Source organism: Macrobrachium rosenbergii, chromosome 13 (assembly GCF_040412425.1).
Source record: "Macrobrachium rosenbergii isolate ZJJX-2024 chromosome 13, ASM4041242v1, whole genome shotgun sequence".
Taxonomy (NCBI): Eukaryota; Metazoa; Arthropoda; class Malacostraca; order Decapoda; family Palaemonidae; genus Macrobrachium; species Macrobrachium rosenbergii.
The window spans coordinates 34,894,074-34,913,767 of NC_089753.1; the positions used below are offsets into that span (position 1 = coordinate 34,894,074).

Sequence of the window (19,694 nt, forward strand, 5' to 3'; positions counted from 1 at the left end):
TGTCTTCACAGGACAAATGCATTCACTCTTAGGGGGAACTTGCTTTTGTGAGCCTGCGTTACTGTTTGATTTGCAACTTTTTATTTCAGTTTTGTTGAGTTAATTGCACCTGGCTTTTTGCCATTTAATTATATCACACTGCTCGATTAGTTAAAAGCACAGAAAGATATGTCATAGAAATTGTAATTCCTGATGTGTAGAAATATCCTTGTAGCACATTTACTATATCTTTGATGTTGACTGCACATGGTGCTTCTCTTCCACTAATATAGATGCTGTATGGTTAATGCAAAATAATAAGAGTTTGTATTTTCATTATGTAGGTTATAAATAAGTTTTTGATGGGTGAAGTGTTTACGTAATTCAGAAATATAATGTGTGATTTGAGTTGAGTAATTCTGCTTATTTATGTCTCCTTCCTTATTCTTTGCAGATTTCTTAATTTTTTATTCTCTTCGCGCTTTTCTTTGACTGTCTCTAATAATAATTTCTGGGTTATTGACTTAGGCACTCATGTGATGATATTTCAGGGGTAGGAAAAGTAACTTACTCCACTGTTGAAGTGGAGGCTTCAGTTTGATCATGTTTGGAAGTCAGGCCAGTATAAGTGACCAGCTGTGTAAGTTTTCTCTTGGGTGGAAATGTAGATAGGGAATGGACATTTAAATGAATAAGTTATTTATAATGATACTGTATACATAATTAAAACACATGTGTTAAGATTAAACCCTGAATATTGTATTTTGCACTTCTGCACTTATAAGTGTGTCAGGTTTAGTCTTTAAAAGTTCCTTCCTTTTCAGCAAAATTCATTTTGAATTAGATATGACAAACTTATTGTAATCCCAAACGGTTACTATTGAGTGCTGTTCTTGTATCCCATTCCAGTAGTGCTTTCAGGCTCTCCAGGTAAAACTAGTTAACATGTATTTACCATATGTTGAAGATGATGCACAAGTCAGTCCTAATGTCCTTTTTTAAGGAATGTTATGTTTAAGTGGAGTATTGGTTATTGGTAATACATTTCTTTTATATTTCAAAGCATGACGATATTGATATATGGTACTGTTATAAAACAGTGCCTCACTAGCTATTAGTCTTCAGTAGGTAAAATTCAAACAGTATCAAAATTTCAATCTTACTGGTAACGGCATGAGTCATAGTTACCGACTTGTTACGAATAAGGTTGATGGAGTGATTTTCTTTTGTTTTCCTTACACTGAAAGTGTAATAGCAAGTATGTTACCCTTGTAGAGGTGGTTGAAGGCATTTTAGTGACACATTGTAGCTTTAATTTTCTGTTTCTTACCTTGTTTGGTTTTATACACAGTACATACATTAATTTCCTTATGTGATTCATAGTGTGCTATTGAGGAGGATCTTTTATTACATCTCTGGTAGGTAAGACAGAATGGCTTCGCCGTCAAAAGTTATGATGTTGTGCAGTTGTATCGTTACGCTATCATGGGTACATCTTGGAGTGCTGTCTTGTGCCACTGGTGAGAGCTTGGTTTTGTGTGGTAACTTGTTTCTTTGTTCTGGATAGCCAAAGAAAATTTTCTCTCCAAAGTAGCTTTTTAAAAGTTTATTGTGAATGTGTACAATAATACGGTATAGAAGGCATCTTTTTGCATTTCATACATTATAAATTTCAAAGTTTATTTTCAGAAATTGCCCTCACAGTGGAGCGAACATTTTCATAGTCATCTTGCAGTGATTGTGTGTTTTTTCTGAAGGGTGCATGCTTGATGTTGGCTATAACGTACGGTGGATAAACTAACATTTCTGTATAAGTACCAATGCTTAAAGGAGTTTGAAGAAAAAGGTCGTCGTTTATTATATAAATGGTAGATAAACAGAGAATCTGTTAAGAGGTAAAATGTCATTTGGTGGAGCTAAACCTGTTTTAATAGTTCACTAATTTTTAATGATTAACATGGCTGCATCATAAAATGTTCTAAGACTAGAATGTACTGTGTATATGGTAAAGTGAGGCGTTAAATTATGAAATTACAGCATTCTTATTCTGTGGAGCAGCTGTGATTTTGCATTTACTATTTAAAAATTTAAGTACAGTGAACCCCCCGTATTCACGTTGTCAACGTTCGCGGACTCACGCATTTGCGGGGTTCTCTGTGGAACATATCTAGCCATCATTTGCGGAAAATTCGCCCATTCGCGGTATTTTTCACAGAAATATTCACTAATTACTGTATTTTCATATAATTTTCATGAATAAGTGCACTTTTTGTGATAAAACTATTAAAATATTCAGGTATAAGCATTTTTACAGGGTTTTTCTGTGTTTAAGCTATCAAAATGGGCAGTTCTAAGTGTTTTTAGAGGGGTTTTAAGCATTCGCGGATTTGACCCATTCGTGGGGGGGTGTGGGACGCATCCCTCGCGAATACGGGGGTTTCACTGTAGTTTTTGAAATGAGTATTTATCATCTTACATGTACTTCTGAATTCCTAACCTGTTTGATGGGACCGAAGTTTTATTTGTTAGTATAAAAATGTAAAAAAAAATATTCTCAGTTCTATTCTCAGTTCTTTAGAAGGTATATTAATCTTGCTCTTTTCCTTCAGGAAGTTTCCTATTTAAAGTCTTTGTTAAAGGTAATGAGGATAGGGAATTATATTTTGCTAGCTTTCAGAACACTGTCAGAGACTCATGGCTGTACAAGCAGAGGACCAGAATTTCTGATTGAAAGTCTTTACAAGAAGTTGCTTTTATGCCATCTTTGTAAACAGTTGATGAAGCAGTTAGATGTTTAGATGATAAGTTTGGTTTCTTTGAGTGAGTATGTTTTGCAGAGCAGTATTTAGCTTTAAGATGAATGGTCCTCACTTGTGAGTCACCTATGAAGTTGAGTAAACCTCGAAGGGTACCCTAAATGAGCAGCATTACAGGAACATGATAAGTTTAATACAGTAATTTTTTAGACATATATTGAAGATAGCTTCCCTGGTGAATATTGCTTCTGGCATTTATGGTAATTATTACTTTCACAAACACAGCTCCTTTAAGTATTTGTGTATAATGTTATGCATTCATAAAGTTTTCAGACAATAGATCATCATTAGTAGTAATAGGAATTGAATACATCAGATGTGTATTAATAGCATGATAAGTTCTGGTATGTAGGCTAGAGCATTTAGATTAACTGCAGGTGATGTTTTGTCTGTAGTAGTTATTCAGTATCTTAACAAATCTGATAAATATTTTTTCATTTCTGGTACCATGGTTTCTTCAGAAGTCTAATTTTTAAAATTTTTCGATGTTGAAAGTGGATGTTGATGGGAATGCAGTCGAGGTCAGTGTTTGATAACCTTAGAACAATCTCTAAGGAAGGCAAGGAGAAGGCATTATTAATGTTGGAAAGAGAAGATTTCAGATGTGGTAAAAGATTCACAAATTTCCTGACAGTAAGTTGCTATTGAATAGGGAGGGTGAAGGAAGTATGCTAAATTCCAAATGCTTAAAATTAGGTTTTGTCATTAGCGGTATTTAGGGAATTTCTGCATTCAGAGATAAGAGATTCAGTGATGTACTTGTGATGAGGTGATGATCCAGAGGAATAATAAAGTGATGCTGAATAATGTTTTGAAATGACATATCATCATACTGTTTGGTGCAGCTCTGTGATATTGGGAACACTGGTATGTCATGTCGCCTGCTTAAGATTAGTCAGGTTATAGAAGTGGTCCTCTAGGGTATGTTTTGTGAGATAGCAAAACCCTATGCTTTCACTGATATTTTGGTGATTTTTCACATATCCGAAGATTTTGGTGATTTTTTCACATATCTTAAGAGAAATCTTTTTTCTTTCATACATCCATAGTGAATTTTTTTTTAATTTCTAAATGTTGTCTGGATAGTCTGCATCGATATCTTCTGTTTAAGTGTGAAGAAGGAAGAGAGGAATGAAAGGGATTTAAAAGAAACTGGTAACTCAACCCTCAAGGAAATTTTAGTCTTGTACCTTTAAAAAAAAATGCTAAAAAGTTTACAGTTGCATGGACATAGACCCTCCATCTCTGCCCTTGCAAAACAGTAAATGTATTGCTTTTTATTCGTCCCTCAGCTTACATAGTTGTCATTTATTGTGCCAGTTTGCTAAAGCTGTTTTGGGATTATAAATTGTTGTCCCAATTATGTACCAATATGCATTTCAGTTCATTGATTTGCTTTATATGTATGATAAGCTATTTCACAGAATACATAAACATATTCATTACCAGTCAAAAGCAGTGATATTGAGAGTGTTAAATTAAATAGCACAAAACTGAAAGGGTAGGATAAAAATACGATGGGAAGAAACGGGGTACAGTACTGAGAGGTTTCAGTGAGAGTTCTCAAAGGTATTGGAAAATGAGATCAGTGTAGAAGGAAGGAAGACTGGGCAACTCAAATGGCACCATTTGTTACTTAGTTCTATAGTGGATACATACTTTAAAATGTGAAAAGGGAGAGTTGATAGGGTTTGGTTTTAAAACATGCAGGTTTTCTCACAATGTTTTTCAACTTTAGACAAAATCTTTTGTTCATTTAGCCTGTGGTCAAATTTGTTACAAATACCCAGCAAAGTTTGTGGGCATTGTAATTATTTGGATAGGTTGAACATTAGTAGCAAAGAAAATTAGGACTGAATAATCATGTATCTTCCACTTCCCATTATTTTCCTTGCTTTACCTGTGGTTTTAACAACAAATTACAAATTTCATTACTTAGTTTTTCATCTATGTGCATTTATTTATGTTGCAGTACTTGATTTTAAGATGTAATTACTGATGATTTAACTTTAGTACTCTGGTTTGTGAAGCAATTTTCCTGAGATGTTAATTACCTTCCTAACTCACTGTGAGGAACCAAGTTCTAAAGGCTAGTCTACTCTTCCCACATGCATCCACCCATTGAATGTAAATGAAATGCATTAAATTATTTTTGGTTTGATTTGATTGTATAATATGCTAAATGTATAATAGGCTAAGGAAATTGCAAGACTAGGTTAGGGTTTTGTGGTAGCTTAACTTAGGTTAAGCAAAGAACCATTCCCAGAACCACATTTCAGTTGTATGCAACTCCTTTGGACTTATTTGTTCCCTCTATACTACAGTAATTGTCACACAATGACTGGACAATTCTGGGTGTACAGTTGCAGTGTGGTGCAGTACTTTTGAGTAACAGTAGTTTTGGTAGAAGAATGCATACATTATTGAATTGCACAATTTTTTAAATGTTAAAGGTATGAATGACTTGTGGAGTAGGTACTGTAGTAAAGTACAATGTTTTTGTAATATGGATACAGTATTTAATGTATAATACAGTAGTTTATGAAGTTTTACTCTGAGTACAGCATTTGTCTTGTAAATTCAACTGTAAGATTAATGTACCTATTTTCCACTTAATATCCTGATTGTTTTATCACAATGACCAAATTTGAACTGTGATTGTAAGTAAATTAAACTGCATATGAAGTGCAGTACTGTATCTTTTATTTTTTGTTAAGGGGTAATTCCTTTTAGTAAACACAGTATAGTATACTGCATTGTGTTATAATTATCGGTATGTTTGCAGTTTTTCCAGAATAGTAGTACAGTAACTGAAGTTTGAATCTGGTATTGAACTGTTGGGGGTGTTTGTCAGTCATATACCTCCAGCCTGAGATTTCATAAGTGTTCATTTGCTGTGCTAAGCTCTTGGTTCTGCATACAAGAATCAAGCCTTAATTCAAGATCATGGTAGCATTTGTGATAACCAATAGTCCATGCTAGGATATTTTACGACAAATCAGTCTTTGACTTGACGCACTGTGTCTGTGTGTGAAGCCTTTATGAACGTGGTTCAGTATTCGGTACATTTTATCATTTGATATCATGGCAAGATATTTACACTTGCATATGTATGGGAAAAGTTTGCTGTAACATAATTACAGAATTTAACATTTTCGTAGGTACAGTACTGTATTATGCTTATTTGCAGTAGGTAGCCATATATAATGGCTTGATCAGACTACTCTTACAGAGTACCTTGGACATGTATTATAAATCATAAATTGTCAGTTATTTGCCTTTCAGATTAATTTTCTTATAATCACATACTATAATTTCAGGTACAAATTCCTAGATTCTAAATTTGTTGGAACTGCAATGAAAGTAGTTGTGCCAAAGATAGCATGTGATGCATTGATCATAACTCCAGTGAACCTTACAATTTTTTACGTGGGTAAGTTGTTTGATACGAATTGTTTGTATCTAGTGGAGTCAATTGAATTTGACCTGGTACAGTATATTTGCGCAATTGCTTAATCTTAAACACTAATTTTTGGTCTTGGCACCTTTTAGACTTTAGTCTGTAGGTGCTGTGATGCAATGCCATTTCTGTTTTGTATAGCTGGATGTATTAATTATAGATTCAAGGTACTTTCTTGTTGACGAACTCTTGCAGCTTAGTTTAGTTTCCTAGTAATATGGTATGCCTATCCCTGAAGTATTCTTCTTAGCTATACTTAAACAGTGCAGCATGTCCATCATCTTAAAATGTTTGAACACTCATTTTAATAATGGAGACCTTTTTTGTCGAGGTTAACAAAATTATACAAAACACAGGCTAAATATACCATTTATATTAAGTATTTAGTGAAGTATCTGGGAATTTTTAGGGATGCCTTTAGCTATTGGATCATAATGATATGTTTTTGCTAAATGTGAGAGTAGAATTCAGGTTGAGGAGAATGAAAAGTAACATTTTAATTAGTTTTTGTTGATTTGACTCTACTGGTTATCCCCTGTAGGGGGTTAGTGCACTGTAGGCATTACATAAGGTTCTTTGCAGAGTGCCTTCGGCTCCTAGCTGCAACCCCTTTCGTTCCTTTTACTGTACCTTCTTTCATATCCTCTTTCTTCCATCTTACTTTCCACCCTCTCCTAACAGTTGATTCATAGTGCAACTACAAGGTTTTCCAACTGTTACACCTTTTAAACTTTGACTGTCAGTTTCCATTTCAGCACTTAATGACCTCATTGGTCACAGTGCTTGGCCTTTGGCCTAAATTCTGTACTCAATTCAGTTCTGCTGGTTATCATGTACTGGTACATTGGAGCAAGCATGTTAAAAGTTTAGCATTGACTTACAGGATAAATATTTTTTTATTTAATTTGGTGATTAACTGTCCATTTAAATGGCCTGTAGGTACAGTAAAGGTTTTGAATTGTTTTTCATGCAAGAGTGCAGTGGAATACTACATGCCTAAATTTTTCTGTGCAAGATTTTAGTTTCTGGGACTCAGAATAGAAATTCTTTTGATGGCAATGCCTTTAATGCTATTTTTGTTCTTTACTTGATGTTTTTCAGAAGTGACAGTTAACTGTTATTTGTGAAATTAATTTAAGAATTTTCCATACAAGGTATGAGTGCCATGGAAGGAAAGGAAGACCTGTTGGAAGAATGGAGGAAGAAGGTAGTACCGACATTCTTGGTAAGTTGAGGTGAATGACTAGAATTGCACCAAGTAGCGAGGTAAAGAAATTGCGTAGATTTAATTCTGCATGTGAAGCCCTTTTCTCTTCGCTTTTGTGCGTCTCGTGAAGATGAAATGCGTGACTCTTGTCAGGAATGCTTATCTTGAGTGTTTTGATCAGTGCTTCCAGTACTGTATGTCGCTCTCCATAGTGTTTATCTCATTTTATCAATTTCTCTTTTTTATAGTGGCTGCATTTTACTTTTTGCTTGCAGTTCAGTGTTAAAGTAGGCAGGTAGGGTCTGGCATCTTATGCCTTCCACTTGCTTGAATATTCCTTTCATTCATATCAGTTTATTAGTATATTGAATTCATTATATTGATTTGTTACTTCATTCATGGTTCTTTCAATTTTCCATTTTCTTATTGGGCTTTATTGCTTGCGAAAGATTGTAAGAAACTGTAGATTGTGGTATTGTATAAATTCATCTCTGTTATTATGCCATTCATGTTCAGTTTCATATTTTATAAATTCAGAATTATGTTTTGCACGGTAAGGCTGTTACTGCATACTTCTGCATATAGAGTTGGCTTAAATGAGTGAATTTTTGTTTATTCCAAATTTTGCGTATTCTTGTTATTCTTTTACACCAGTGAGTAGTATGCAAGGGTGTATGTGTGTTCAGGCCGGTGGGGGTTTGTTACCAGTGAGTTGGCCCCAGATTGTGGGCACGTACTTTATTTTCAATCTGTGCCATACCCAAGTTTCAACATAATTGGTTAAAGGCTGCCAGTAAAATCTAGTAACTTGTTTTTCTTCTCATAATTTTATTTTCCAAAGCATTTCTGGTGTTTGGTCAACACCTTTCTTTCCCCACAAGGACCTGTAGGCTTCCCTCAGTTGAGATATGTATGTTCTGTTTGAGAGTTGATCTATAGTCTGATGTAGCTAAGCTGTAGAATTTTAGAACACCATAATTTGGAAACTGAGATTCAGGTGTTGTAGCTAGACAGGTGTTTGCCTGAGTTTTGATAAAATTGTATGTTATTTGTAACAGCATGAGATATCACTGTCAGGACACTTTCATACACAGACATTAATTTGTATGTGAGAAATTGAGTTGTCATGGCTTCATGAACAGTGTGGCTGTTACTGGTATTTAGCAGTGACCTCAGCCGTTGGATGGGTATAAAGACGTGGAGAGTTTACACTTAGGTACTAGAGAAAATATTCTTGGTTCATTTGCACCATCATAGTGCAGATTATCATTGAAATTATCTTCAGGTATCTTGTGACCATTGAAGCTGTGTTGTTACTTCCTTGTGAACAACAGTTTAGACTTATAAGCGTAGCTTTAGATAAATATATACTACAGGTGAACCACAGTTTCAGTGAGTGTTTAAAAGCTAGCCTTCGGAATTACCTGTGACATAGCAAAGATTGCAGTAGGTTTTAAAACTAAGAGGTCCTAAATTATATGGGTTACTTACTAGTGATAGATAACAAATTTAATTGCTGCAGCAATAATGTCAAACAGGTTTTTGTGTTGGTCAGTTTGACCACTACATTCAGTATTCTTTTTTCTCTTTGACAGACTGCAAGTGTCTTTTGGATCCCATCTGCCTTGATTAACTTCAGGTTTCTACCACCGCAGGCAAGGGTAGTCTTTGTGGGTGGTTGCCAAGTCATCTGGGTATCTATTCTATGTTGGTTCAAAAGGCAAGAATATTAAAGGGATTTAGTAAGTTATGCTTCAGGTATAGCTATTGTAGATGTTCTTTATAATTGCAATGATGCAAATGTTATGCTTGACTTGAGATTTTCAGTACAGTATATTACTGATGTATGAGCTTTTAACAATGAAGTCGTGTAGTTTAACGTAACACATGCAGTACCTTATTACCATACTTGGTACATGAAATGTAGTGCTAAACCTGAAATGTTTTCAATTTACAACAGTATTACAATTGTTTTTACAGTACAACATCTTAGGAGTTCAAAAATGTGATGTACAACATTTTCTCAGCACCACACCTGTAGAGATTGTCATTTCAAGTTTTTCTCAAATAATTGTTAAGTCTAATGATATGTTTTTATATGAATTGAGTTTTTATAGAAAACTTGACTTGCAGTGTTAATGATATTTCATGACTGTATCAAGTATCATGTATACAAATGAAAGAAATTAAAGATTTGTAATGTTACTTATTTTAAGTTACTCTGCAGTTTTGTAAGAATTCAGTACTATAATTTTTAGTATTCTGGTAGGCAAAGCCAGAATCTCTCTTTAGGTGTTACTTCCTACAAATGTTCAAGTCAAAGTCCCTCACTAGATGTTATTTATTACAAATTTTTTACCAACTGTTTTTTGTGGAGGAGTAACAATAAAGCATAACATGCTTGACAATATTGGCAGAATCTAATTAGTCAGACACTGCACAAATCAAGCATTGTGTGGGCTAATTGTAAGTATTATGAGTAACAAGCAAACCTTAGGTTGGTGCTGATATTTTCTTCCACCAAAACTATGGATAGGACATAATAAAAATTGAGTTTTTCCTGTGACAGTTACTAAATTTGTAGTAATGCCACTTAAAACACTTTCTCACAGAAGTGAAAGATGTTGATGTCAGTGACATTTTTCTATGTAAATATTAAAATCATGAACTAGAATAAATTCCACTATGGCTTTCTGTGACATCTTTAATCTGGAATTCTGTGATTTGGCTAATCTCCTATGTTCTGGCACTTTTAATCTGCCTTCATAGCTTGTGGATTGACCATCAGAATGGCACTGTTAGCAGTGTTAAGGCATTTGACAATAGTTTAAATTGCAGCAGAGTATTTTGCTGGTACAGATGAGGTAATTTCATTTATTCTACTGTATTTTAACCCTTCATGATGTCATTAGAGAGACCAGTAATAACAGAATCAAATTAATAATTATAGTAAATAGAGAGCTAGAAAATTGAGCCATTTCATAGAATATAAAGGGAAATTAGCGTACTGAATAAACGCAGTGCCCTCATTAATTGGGGAGAAGAGATCAGTTGAAAGCAAGTTCGTAAGTTATTACTGTATTAGCATATCTAAATTTCAACAAAAAAAGTTAGGCTTTATATTATTTGCAGAACTTAAGGCTAAGATTCACACATCCAAAACCTTTTAGCATACAAAATACTGATAGACTATAACTTTAACATAACATATATTTGCATTTGAAAGTAAAAACGAAATTGAAAAAAGTAATGATGAAAATAAATACAGGAGAAATATGCTTTTTAATGCCTGTATACAAACTGTTTGCACTTATGGTAATTTATAGATAAAACTAGTGGACATTGCTAACTGGAGCAAAACTGAAAGTAGAAGTTTTGAGCATATTTATGTTTATGATGTTTTTATTTATAAACTGTGAATAGATTGTATTTTTTTTTTTAAAGTACGCTTTTCACAATCTTACATTTTGTACAGATAGCTTTGTGCTTTTATGTGTTCTTGATAGGATGGTGTGGAAGTTAGCTGAATCAGGTGATTAGAGATAAAGAAAAAATCTGATTAGTATTTCAAGCCACAAAGCTTTTTCCATTTTATTTTACCAATATGGTGTTTTAAAATGTTTTTATTTTGCTATACTTTTAGTGAATTTTTATGTTTAAAATGTGTATTCTTTAAATAATAAGCTATTTAGAATAAGGAAGATGTTATCTGGGGCATTCTATTATGGGTCTTAAAAGTCAGTTTTTTTTATTCAGAACTTTCTGTAGGGCAGCAGTAGTCAGGTCCCATGGTTAGGGATTAAAGAGGTCTCTATATAGTATATGGTAACTTTGCAATTACCTGTTCAGTTACAAGCATTCCCTATTTAGCTATACACGTAGAAGTTTTAAGGGTATGACAGCTTCAGAAGTCAACAGTGCAACAAGAAAATGTCTTTAGAAAAATCCTGCATTTAGTTGATAAATTTTCCTATAAAAATTTGCTGGTACTCATGACATTGTTGCGTTGACCATGTGGTATGAAAATTGCTTCAGTGAACATATTTGCTTAGCCCCTACAGGCTGCTCTGTGAACAAGAGCTTGTACCAGCAAATGGCTGGCTTAGTTGAACAACGACAAGGTGAAACATGACATTTTGAGTATGAATATTGTCGTTTTTATGTTCATTCTCTACAGACATCTTTATATCATTGTTTGATTTGTGTCACGAGTCAGTTAAGGTCTCTGTGGAACCTTTAAAAAGAGTTGTTTATGCAATCTCAGTACTGTGCAGTTTTGCATAGTATTACAGGGTACAGTCTCGCAATAGTTTTTGTACTGAAATGGTTGTTTTTAACATTATATAGTGCATGTAATGTCATTTTACATTGTTTTCAATGATGCAACTCCTCTTTCATTATATCATAATGAAATACTTATGGTATCTTTGTTATCCATGAAGTAGCATAATTTTATAGTACTTTTTTGCTTAATATCCATACTGCAGGTCATATCATTTGTTAAACTTTTATTTCATGTACAGTATTTTAATATATTTCCATTATTGTTGTATTTTCTAGGAAAATACAACATACTGTTGCCTATTATTGCTTGAATTGTGATTGGTAGAGTGATACTTCCCTGTGTGAAGCATACATTTGTTTTTGAAACTGGTATGCTGAGTTTCTCATTTTGACTGAGCAACAGCTCTTTATTATTAGTACTGACATTTTCTACTAAGAATTTTCAAGTGTTTAGAGACACTATGATCTCTTAATTTTCTTAAACCTTCCAGTCATTCCTAAGAGAGGTAAGAATATACTGTATTTATTATTGCTATCGATTGAGAACTCGGTGAGGATTCCTTGTAGGCAGCAGATCTTTACAACAGCATGCCTAGCAGTGGTTGATCCTAAGAGTTTAGTGCTTCCTTCTGTAGAGTGTATGTGTTTGATCTTTAGCAGTTTAGCTATATCTTCCACCTGCTTTTTGATATTGTCTTCTGTTACCAGTTTCTTCAAAGATCATCCAGTGCACTTCCTGTATATATCATATGTCTCAGTGGAGGCAGTTTTTTTTAAGGTTGTGGATGAAGTCTTCCTACTTTTATAACAGGGGAGGATTAATTCTTGTTTGTTTCCATGGTTACTAGTTTGCGCTTTACTGTAAAGACATTTTTTTGTGGTCGTCTTTATGATCTTGAATGTTGTTATGATAATGTTAAGCAAAGATACTGTATTAGGGGCAGTTATTATACTGGTTCTGATGGTAAATTCCAGGACTTTTTCAGGTAAAATTTAATTGCAGTATTAAGAACTGCCCTATCTTGCTCAGACTTTCAGACACTACAGTGAGTCCTTGAGAAATTTGTCCAGGTATTAATTATTGTTGTCAGGCTTATCTGTATTTTTGACAGAAGTAAAGTAGTTAATGAACAGTTAGAAACAACTTGAGAAAAGTCGGAAGGTCCTGATAGTTGAAGATGTAATCTGTCAGTGCCATTCTGTTGTGAGGGTTATGAATGGCATTTAAATGACTGTGGGATACCATATGTCCTGAAGTAAATCCCCAGGTTAGATGCACATTTCCAACTTTCTTCATAGGGCTTCCAGTTCTTTTTCACATTTATTAAAATCATGGTACAGTATGCAGTTTTTGCTGCAAGGAGAAATTAAAGTTCTTTGCTGTACCTTTGAAGTTGTTCAATCATGCACTTAAATGGGGTGCATAGCCACTCAGTCTACCTAACAAAACTCTTTAGAATCATTTGCAGTGTGTCACCCTTTACAGGTTTTAAAGAGACAGTAGAAGACTTGATAATGTCTAATTCAAGGTAGGAGCCTATCTGGTAGATCCTGTCAAAAATACATCCAACTATTTTTATCGATTAGAACATTTACAAAGAGGCACCAACATAGAAAGTGGGGAATGTAGGGTAAGTTTATCAAGGTGTCAAGATGATCATGCTATTCATGCCACAAGTGTAGGGATTAGAGGGTGGTTGAGTGTGTAAATAACTTTCTACCTAGTAAGAAGAAAAATGAATTACTATAGGGGTCTGGTATAAGGAGTAATGGGTAACAATGGAAACATGAAGGCCCTAAAGTTAGTGAGTTATCAAATGATAGGCTGATGAAATGTTTGAATATTCACTGTAATTTGAAGTGATATAGTGTGGAGGAAATACCAGTGGAAGATCCAGTACTGTAATTGGAGGCATTAATGTAATTTAGAGGAAATGCTAGGGAAAGTATAAAAAGTATGAGGGAATGACAAAAGAAGCAAGACTTAATATTAAAGAACAGTGTATTAGTAGCTCTTATACAGTGAACCCCCGTATTCACGGGGGATGCGTACCGCATCCCCCCGCAAATAGCTAAAATCTGTGAATACTTAAAACCTCTCTAAAAACACTTAGAACTGCCCATTTTGATAGCTTAAACACAAGAAAAACCTGTAAAAATGCTTATAACTGAGTATTTTAATAGTTTTATCACAAAAAGTGCATTTATTCATGAAAATTATATGAAAATACAGTAATTAGTGAATATTTCTCAGTGATACTGCGAATGGGCGAATTTTCCGCAAATAATGGGTAGATATGTTCCACAGAGAAACCCGCGAACGCATTTGTCTGTGAATTGTGAGAACGCGAATACGGGGGGTTTACTGTACACAGATGGAAAGTAGTCAAGGAAACAGGAAGTGCATGTTACAGGCTTAGGACAATAGAAAGACACCCATTAACTTACTGCTCAAATTCAAAACTTATAGTTTTTAAGAATATCCCACCACACACATCAGTAATTTTTAGCAACTCATGAGGTGCTATAGAAGACCTTCAGAGTTACACTAGAATTTCTTTTACAAAAGTGTTGAAATATATGGGATCCCTTTCCTTGTTGGCATAAAGGGAAATAAGGATGCTGATAAAACAACCAAAGCTTCAGCTACTGTGACAAAATTAAAATAAGCCGTTCTTGCCAATGATTATTTCAGCATGTATAAACCTATTATTTTAATTTGGGTCAAACCCACCATTGGAATGTGGCATTCTTCAAACTATGAAACAACACCTGTGGTAATTTCATCCTGTCTCTGAATGGGATATTTGAAAAGTAACTGAAAAGATATAATTTCTGCATGTAGGGAATGCATGTCTGTGCCAACATTAAAATACATATTGTGTGTCCAAACTTCAGCCAACAGCAAGTGTCAAATTTTGGAAACCATCAGGGAATTTTTGTCACGAAATAATTTTTGATGTGTCCAGTTATCCAAGAACATTTTATTAAATACAATTTTAATTCAATTCTTGAAGAAGAACCATTTGAGCAAGCCCTATAGGAATCAAATGTTTTGACTCTGCCATTACTACTATGCTAATGATAAATCATCAAAGCTAACGATGTCAGTCTGCTAGGGCAGGTTCTAGCTGTCCTACCAAGCTCCAAGCATTGCTAGAAGAGCCACTGCATCCTAAGGAATGAGAACCTATGCCTTCCAGATGGTGAAATTATGTAAAATTAGCCTTTGGGTAGCATGTTACACATACACACACACACACATGGGAACCATCTTTTGACCAATCAGAATTGGCACTTACATCCGTGGTCAAGTATAAGAAGCTCCACCACTTTTAACTTATTTGGTATTCTGTAAATAGAATGTTTCAGTCCTTTCTGTTAAAGATGTGACCTTGTTTTTATCATTAAGTGTTGAACTTTGTCAAAGATTTTACAAAGTATATCAAATTATATAGTATATATATGTTGAAAAATATTTTACTGTATTCAAAAACTGTGATTTTTGTTATGAAGTTTTAGACTTTAGAAATGCAGGAGTGTTGGATGTAGGATGGTTTCATTCTAATATTATAGTATTTTTTGCTAACAGGTTAAGATTTTGCATTTTAGCAAGCTTTAGCCACACTTTTTGATACCTGTTAGGCTTTTTTATGTAAAAGTTTCATCATACTGCAAATATATTAGACTGTAAAGTGTAGGGTAACTGGAATAGATGTAGTTGTCTTCCTGTGCTTTTTGCTTAAAATGTCATGTCATGTATGTCCTTTATCTTCCAGACTCCCTGGGATTTGTTGATATGTTATTTTCATATGAAAAGAAATAAACTTCTAGCAAAAGAAAGATCATTGGTATTACTGACAACACAGTTTACTAAGTCTGAAAATCATCGGTAGCAGTGATTTTCTTTTGAAATGCTCAGCCAGGGTCACTCAAATATGTTGGTTTGCTAAAGAAGAGCAGTAAATGGCCTTGAAGAGAAATATTGGAGCACATATCAGGAATTACAAAACCAAGCAATTCACCTTCTTGGAGAAACAGAACCTTGAACGCTTTCATACGTACATGCCAGAGGATTTAGCTTGTTAAATTAGTAACTGTTCCTAGCTATAGCAGATTTCAATTGGTACCCCTGATGTCGTGACTTTTCAATTAATTCTTTCCATTAGACTCTGCATATAAAACTGATGTATACACTGTAAACAATTCACCCTACAATGCATTCCATGTGTAGGCTTTCAGTCTACATTTTTACAGGTTGGCAGGTAGTGCAGGTTGGGTGGTAATGAGAAACATCTTAATTTCGTTCCCATTTGTTCTTGAGTCACAATATTCACAGCTAAGCTTTCAGCCCACATGCTATTAATGGCTGAATTTTGTCACATGGCTTTATGTATCTTGAAAGTAAAAAAAAGTTTGTGCTCCCAATTTACTGTAACAATTGGTTGTAGAAGCTTAAAAATGTATACAGAACTCTAAGGGATACTTGCACATGTTCCAGTTAATACAAAGCTAATCTTCTGCAAAAGTTTAATTTCCTTTTAATTCTTAGGTTTTCTGAAACTGACGTGATTGCCAGCTGGCAGCAATAAATGGTAAGTGTAAAAAGGGGTAGAGGAAATGAAACAATGAGCTCTTGATCAGCATGATGCAGTCTGTCTAAAAAAAAGTATATATTTGTTGTTTGTCTCTTCAATAATCTTGAGATCACTGGGCAGAATTTAAAGTCTTATTGTAAAAATGACCCAAAAGATTTGTTCTTACATCGATGACAAAAATTACACAGGGATGAACCTCATGAGGCTGGACACTCAAGTGAAAAAAAATGTATTGAATGAGAGGCACTGAATACCAGCTCCAGTAAGCGTTCATGCTCGTGTATAAGTTTCGCTGTGGTGTCTGGCAATTCTTTACCTGCCTCTAGGTTAGCAGAAACTACAATAATTACAATGTTCATTGCACACAGGGCTTAAGATATACTTTACTTAATTCAAAAAGTTATTTAGAGAGATTCGGCCAGGGAACAAGTTATTCCCAGCTGTGAGTAACGAATCCCAGGTAATAAAGTAACTGGGATACTTGATATATGTCAGTATATCCCTTGTACTCGGTAGCCAATCAATACAGTTCCCTTTTTCATCTGGTAATCTCATTGGCTGAGATTTTAAAGTGCGTGCATTGAGAAAAAGTAGAAGCCCAAGGTAACTAATTATTCGTGGATGATTTGACCATTTTACGATTAGTATGTCCTGAGTGGTGAAGAGGAAAGGACCTTTGCGGGACGGAGAGTTGAGAAATACTATTTTCCTAGTGCTTTATTTTTCGTTAGAAAAGTCACACGATCATAAACAAGACAGAGAAGTACAGACACCAGCTGTTGAATGAAAATAATACAAGGTAATGCCTACTAGACAAGGTGAGAGAGAGCACTTTCAATAGAAAAACGTATAGCGACGTTTTTGGGGCTGAAGCTGCTCTTCTTCTCTGCCCTGTCTTCGACGCGCAACATTCGCCCAGCCACCATATATTATATATATATATATATATATATATATATATATATATATATATATATATATATATATATATATATATATATATATATATATATATATATATATATATATATATATATATATATATATATATATATATATATATATATATATATATATATATATATATAAAGTCATTGCTTTTGCAAAGGTCACATTATACTAAAGGGTTATGTTCAGTTACTATACATTTCTATATGTGTAATGACAGATATGAGTGTGGCTTATTTGCGTCTGTTAATAAAAAAAAGTGTGACCAAGAGAATATTTTGAGAGGCGTGGCCAAGGGCCACGCGCGCGCTTATGCGCGCGCGCGCACACACATACACACACACTAAAAATGCACACTAACCATTGTTTGATGAAGCTTTTGAAACGACCCATATTTCTTTTGAACGAATCATATGATCTTGTCAGTTGAGTTACCTTCCAGCATGATAGGAAATAGTCAAAATCTAAAGAGATTTTGTTCAGCTATGAGGGTTTAAAAATTCAAGAGTACTGTAGGTGTACGGCATATGTTCCGTTGAACGATGCCTTCCCATGGTAAGAGAAATAGTACACTATACTAAGCCTTTTATTTATTTTTTCTTGGGGAAGGGAATTGTTTTATAATTCTTAGTATGAATGAATTTTTATAGATTTAGACGTTGCACACTTGTCTCAAAATTTTCAAACAATGTAGTTGAACGGATAACTGACATAAATAATGTAAAGAAAGTCTGATTAAAGCTTTTTTTAATTCATAAAATTCGTCTGCTTTGTGTGTTACCAAGACGTCGTAAGCATGCATCCTCAGAAATTATTTATTTTTCAATAAATTAGGACTTTTTGAAAGTAATATTAGTATTTTAAAATATTTTCATATATTATCTAATAATTATTAAAAATAAAAGACTTTTTGGTTGATTTTTTAATATAAAATACAATAGCTATTTCTTTGAAAATGGCTGGATGACAAGATGGGCAGACGAATTTTCGATAGGGGTACAGACCTAAATCAAACGTGCAACAATGAGATGAAGCCATCGAAAAATATAAATATGCAATATTTCGCCATAATATAGTAATTTTAATACAATTTTAACTTTATATATATAAATTATATATATAATGGAATGTGCGAATTATCTTTGGGCACGTATCTCTAAGAGTTGCTAGTCATCATTTTATTTAATGATACTCCAACTGATTTCAGCAACATCATAATGCACACAGGGTCATCATTTGTTCTCTTCTTAGTGCTATATGTTGAACAGGGAGATATTTACCACGCCACGCTTAAAACCATTGACAATATCTCAAGGTTTTCAATAAGTTGCCAGTTATCATTATTTTACGTAAATATTTTAAATGGCATGATTCTAGCTTATTGTGTGGAAATTATTTAGAGATATATTTATATTCAAAGTTGGCTTAATTTTATGTGTATTTTAATGCTGTATCTATTTTTGTTTAGTTCCTTTTCCCACATTGAATGATGTCTGCCACTTGTTTTACAAGACGACTTAACAAAACTTCCCCAAAAATGTAAATTTTCATATAAAATCCAACTTGTATAGGAAAAATATATTTATTAAAATCTAATTCAGTGCTTTCCCATGGTATATCTAATGACTGCTGAGTGTTTTAATGTGTTTTCATTTTTGTCATGGGTCAACTTTTGCCATTCGGCTGACTGGTTTGTTTACCAAACATTAATAGCAAAATACCTTTAAGATTTCTAGTTTTTAAGTAGAAAACACCATTAATATGATCTAATATTAACAAAATGAAAATTAATTTAAATAATTTTAATATTTTATTCAGTAAATTAGTGATAAATATTTATGTATACATATTTTTATATTCTAGACAAGAGTTTTTTTGTTAAAAAAGACTGATTTGTAATAATTGCTATATAATGTATTATTTTTAATTTATTTTAGTAATTATTGCGATAATAATGGATAATTTTAAGATTAATGAAAATAATAATTTATTTTGAATATCTTCCCTATATTTATCTGATAAAATTTTCTATATATTTGGTAAAATTGAAGGTTAAATCTTTGGTGCGCACAAATAGTTGTCAGTTACTATTTATAATTTTTTTATTTTGAAGTTACTTAAATTGCCAATAGATGTCCGAAGCATCATTGTTCATAATTGTCCGAAGAAAACCAAAGTATTCAGCAATATCATTAAAATAAAAGTTTTAGTGGTATTAATTATATCCATCCTTAATATGCGTATTTTGATGTTTTCTTTATTAGTCTCGTTATCCAAAGACAAGGAAAGTCGTCGAATATTAGTTTTTTTTTGGGTAAAATCCAATTGTATTTTCCTGAGTAGTCTCCCCTTTGTTTCGTATGCAATCCAAGGTCACTTCATTGTTTAGTTAACTATTCCTT

General features: G+C 33.6%; 1 protein-coding gene across 2 annotated transcripts in view; it reads left to right on the forward strand.

Moving 5' to 3' along the window:
• The window catches only part of LOC136845166 (mpv17-like protein), a 37,243-nt gene extending 21,654 nt beyond the window's left edge, over positions 1-15,589 (forward strand). For both annotated transcript variants that reach the window (XM_067115128.1, XM_067115130.1), the window contains exons 4-6: positions 6,116-6,228; positions 7,410-7,480; positions 9,058-15,589. In XM_067115128.1, coding sequence (XP_066971229.1) covers positions 6,116-6,228; positions 7,410-7,480; positions 9,058-9,195 — 322 coding nt within the window. In that variant the 3' untranslated portion in view covers positions 9,196-15,589. The remainder of the gene's footprint in view (positions 1-6,115; positions 6,229-7,409; positions 7,481-9,057) is intronic.
• Positions 15,590-19,694: the final 4,105 nt, after the last annotated feature.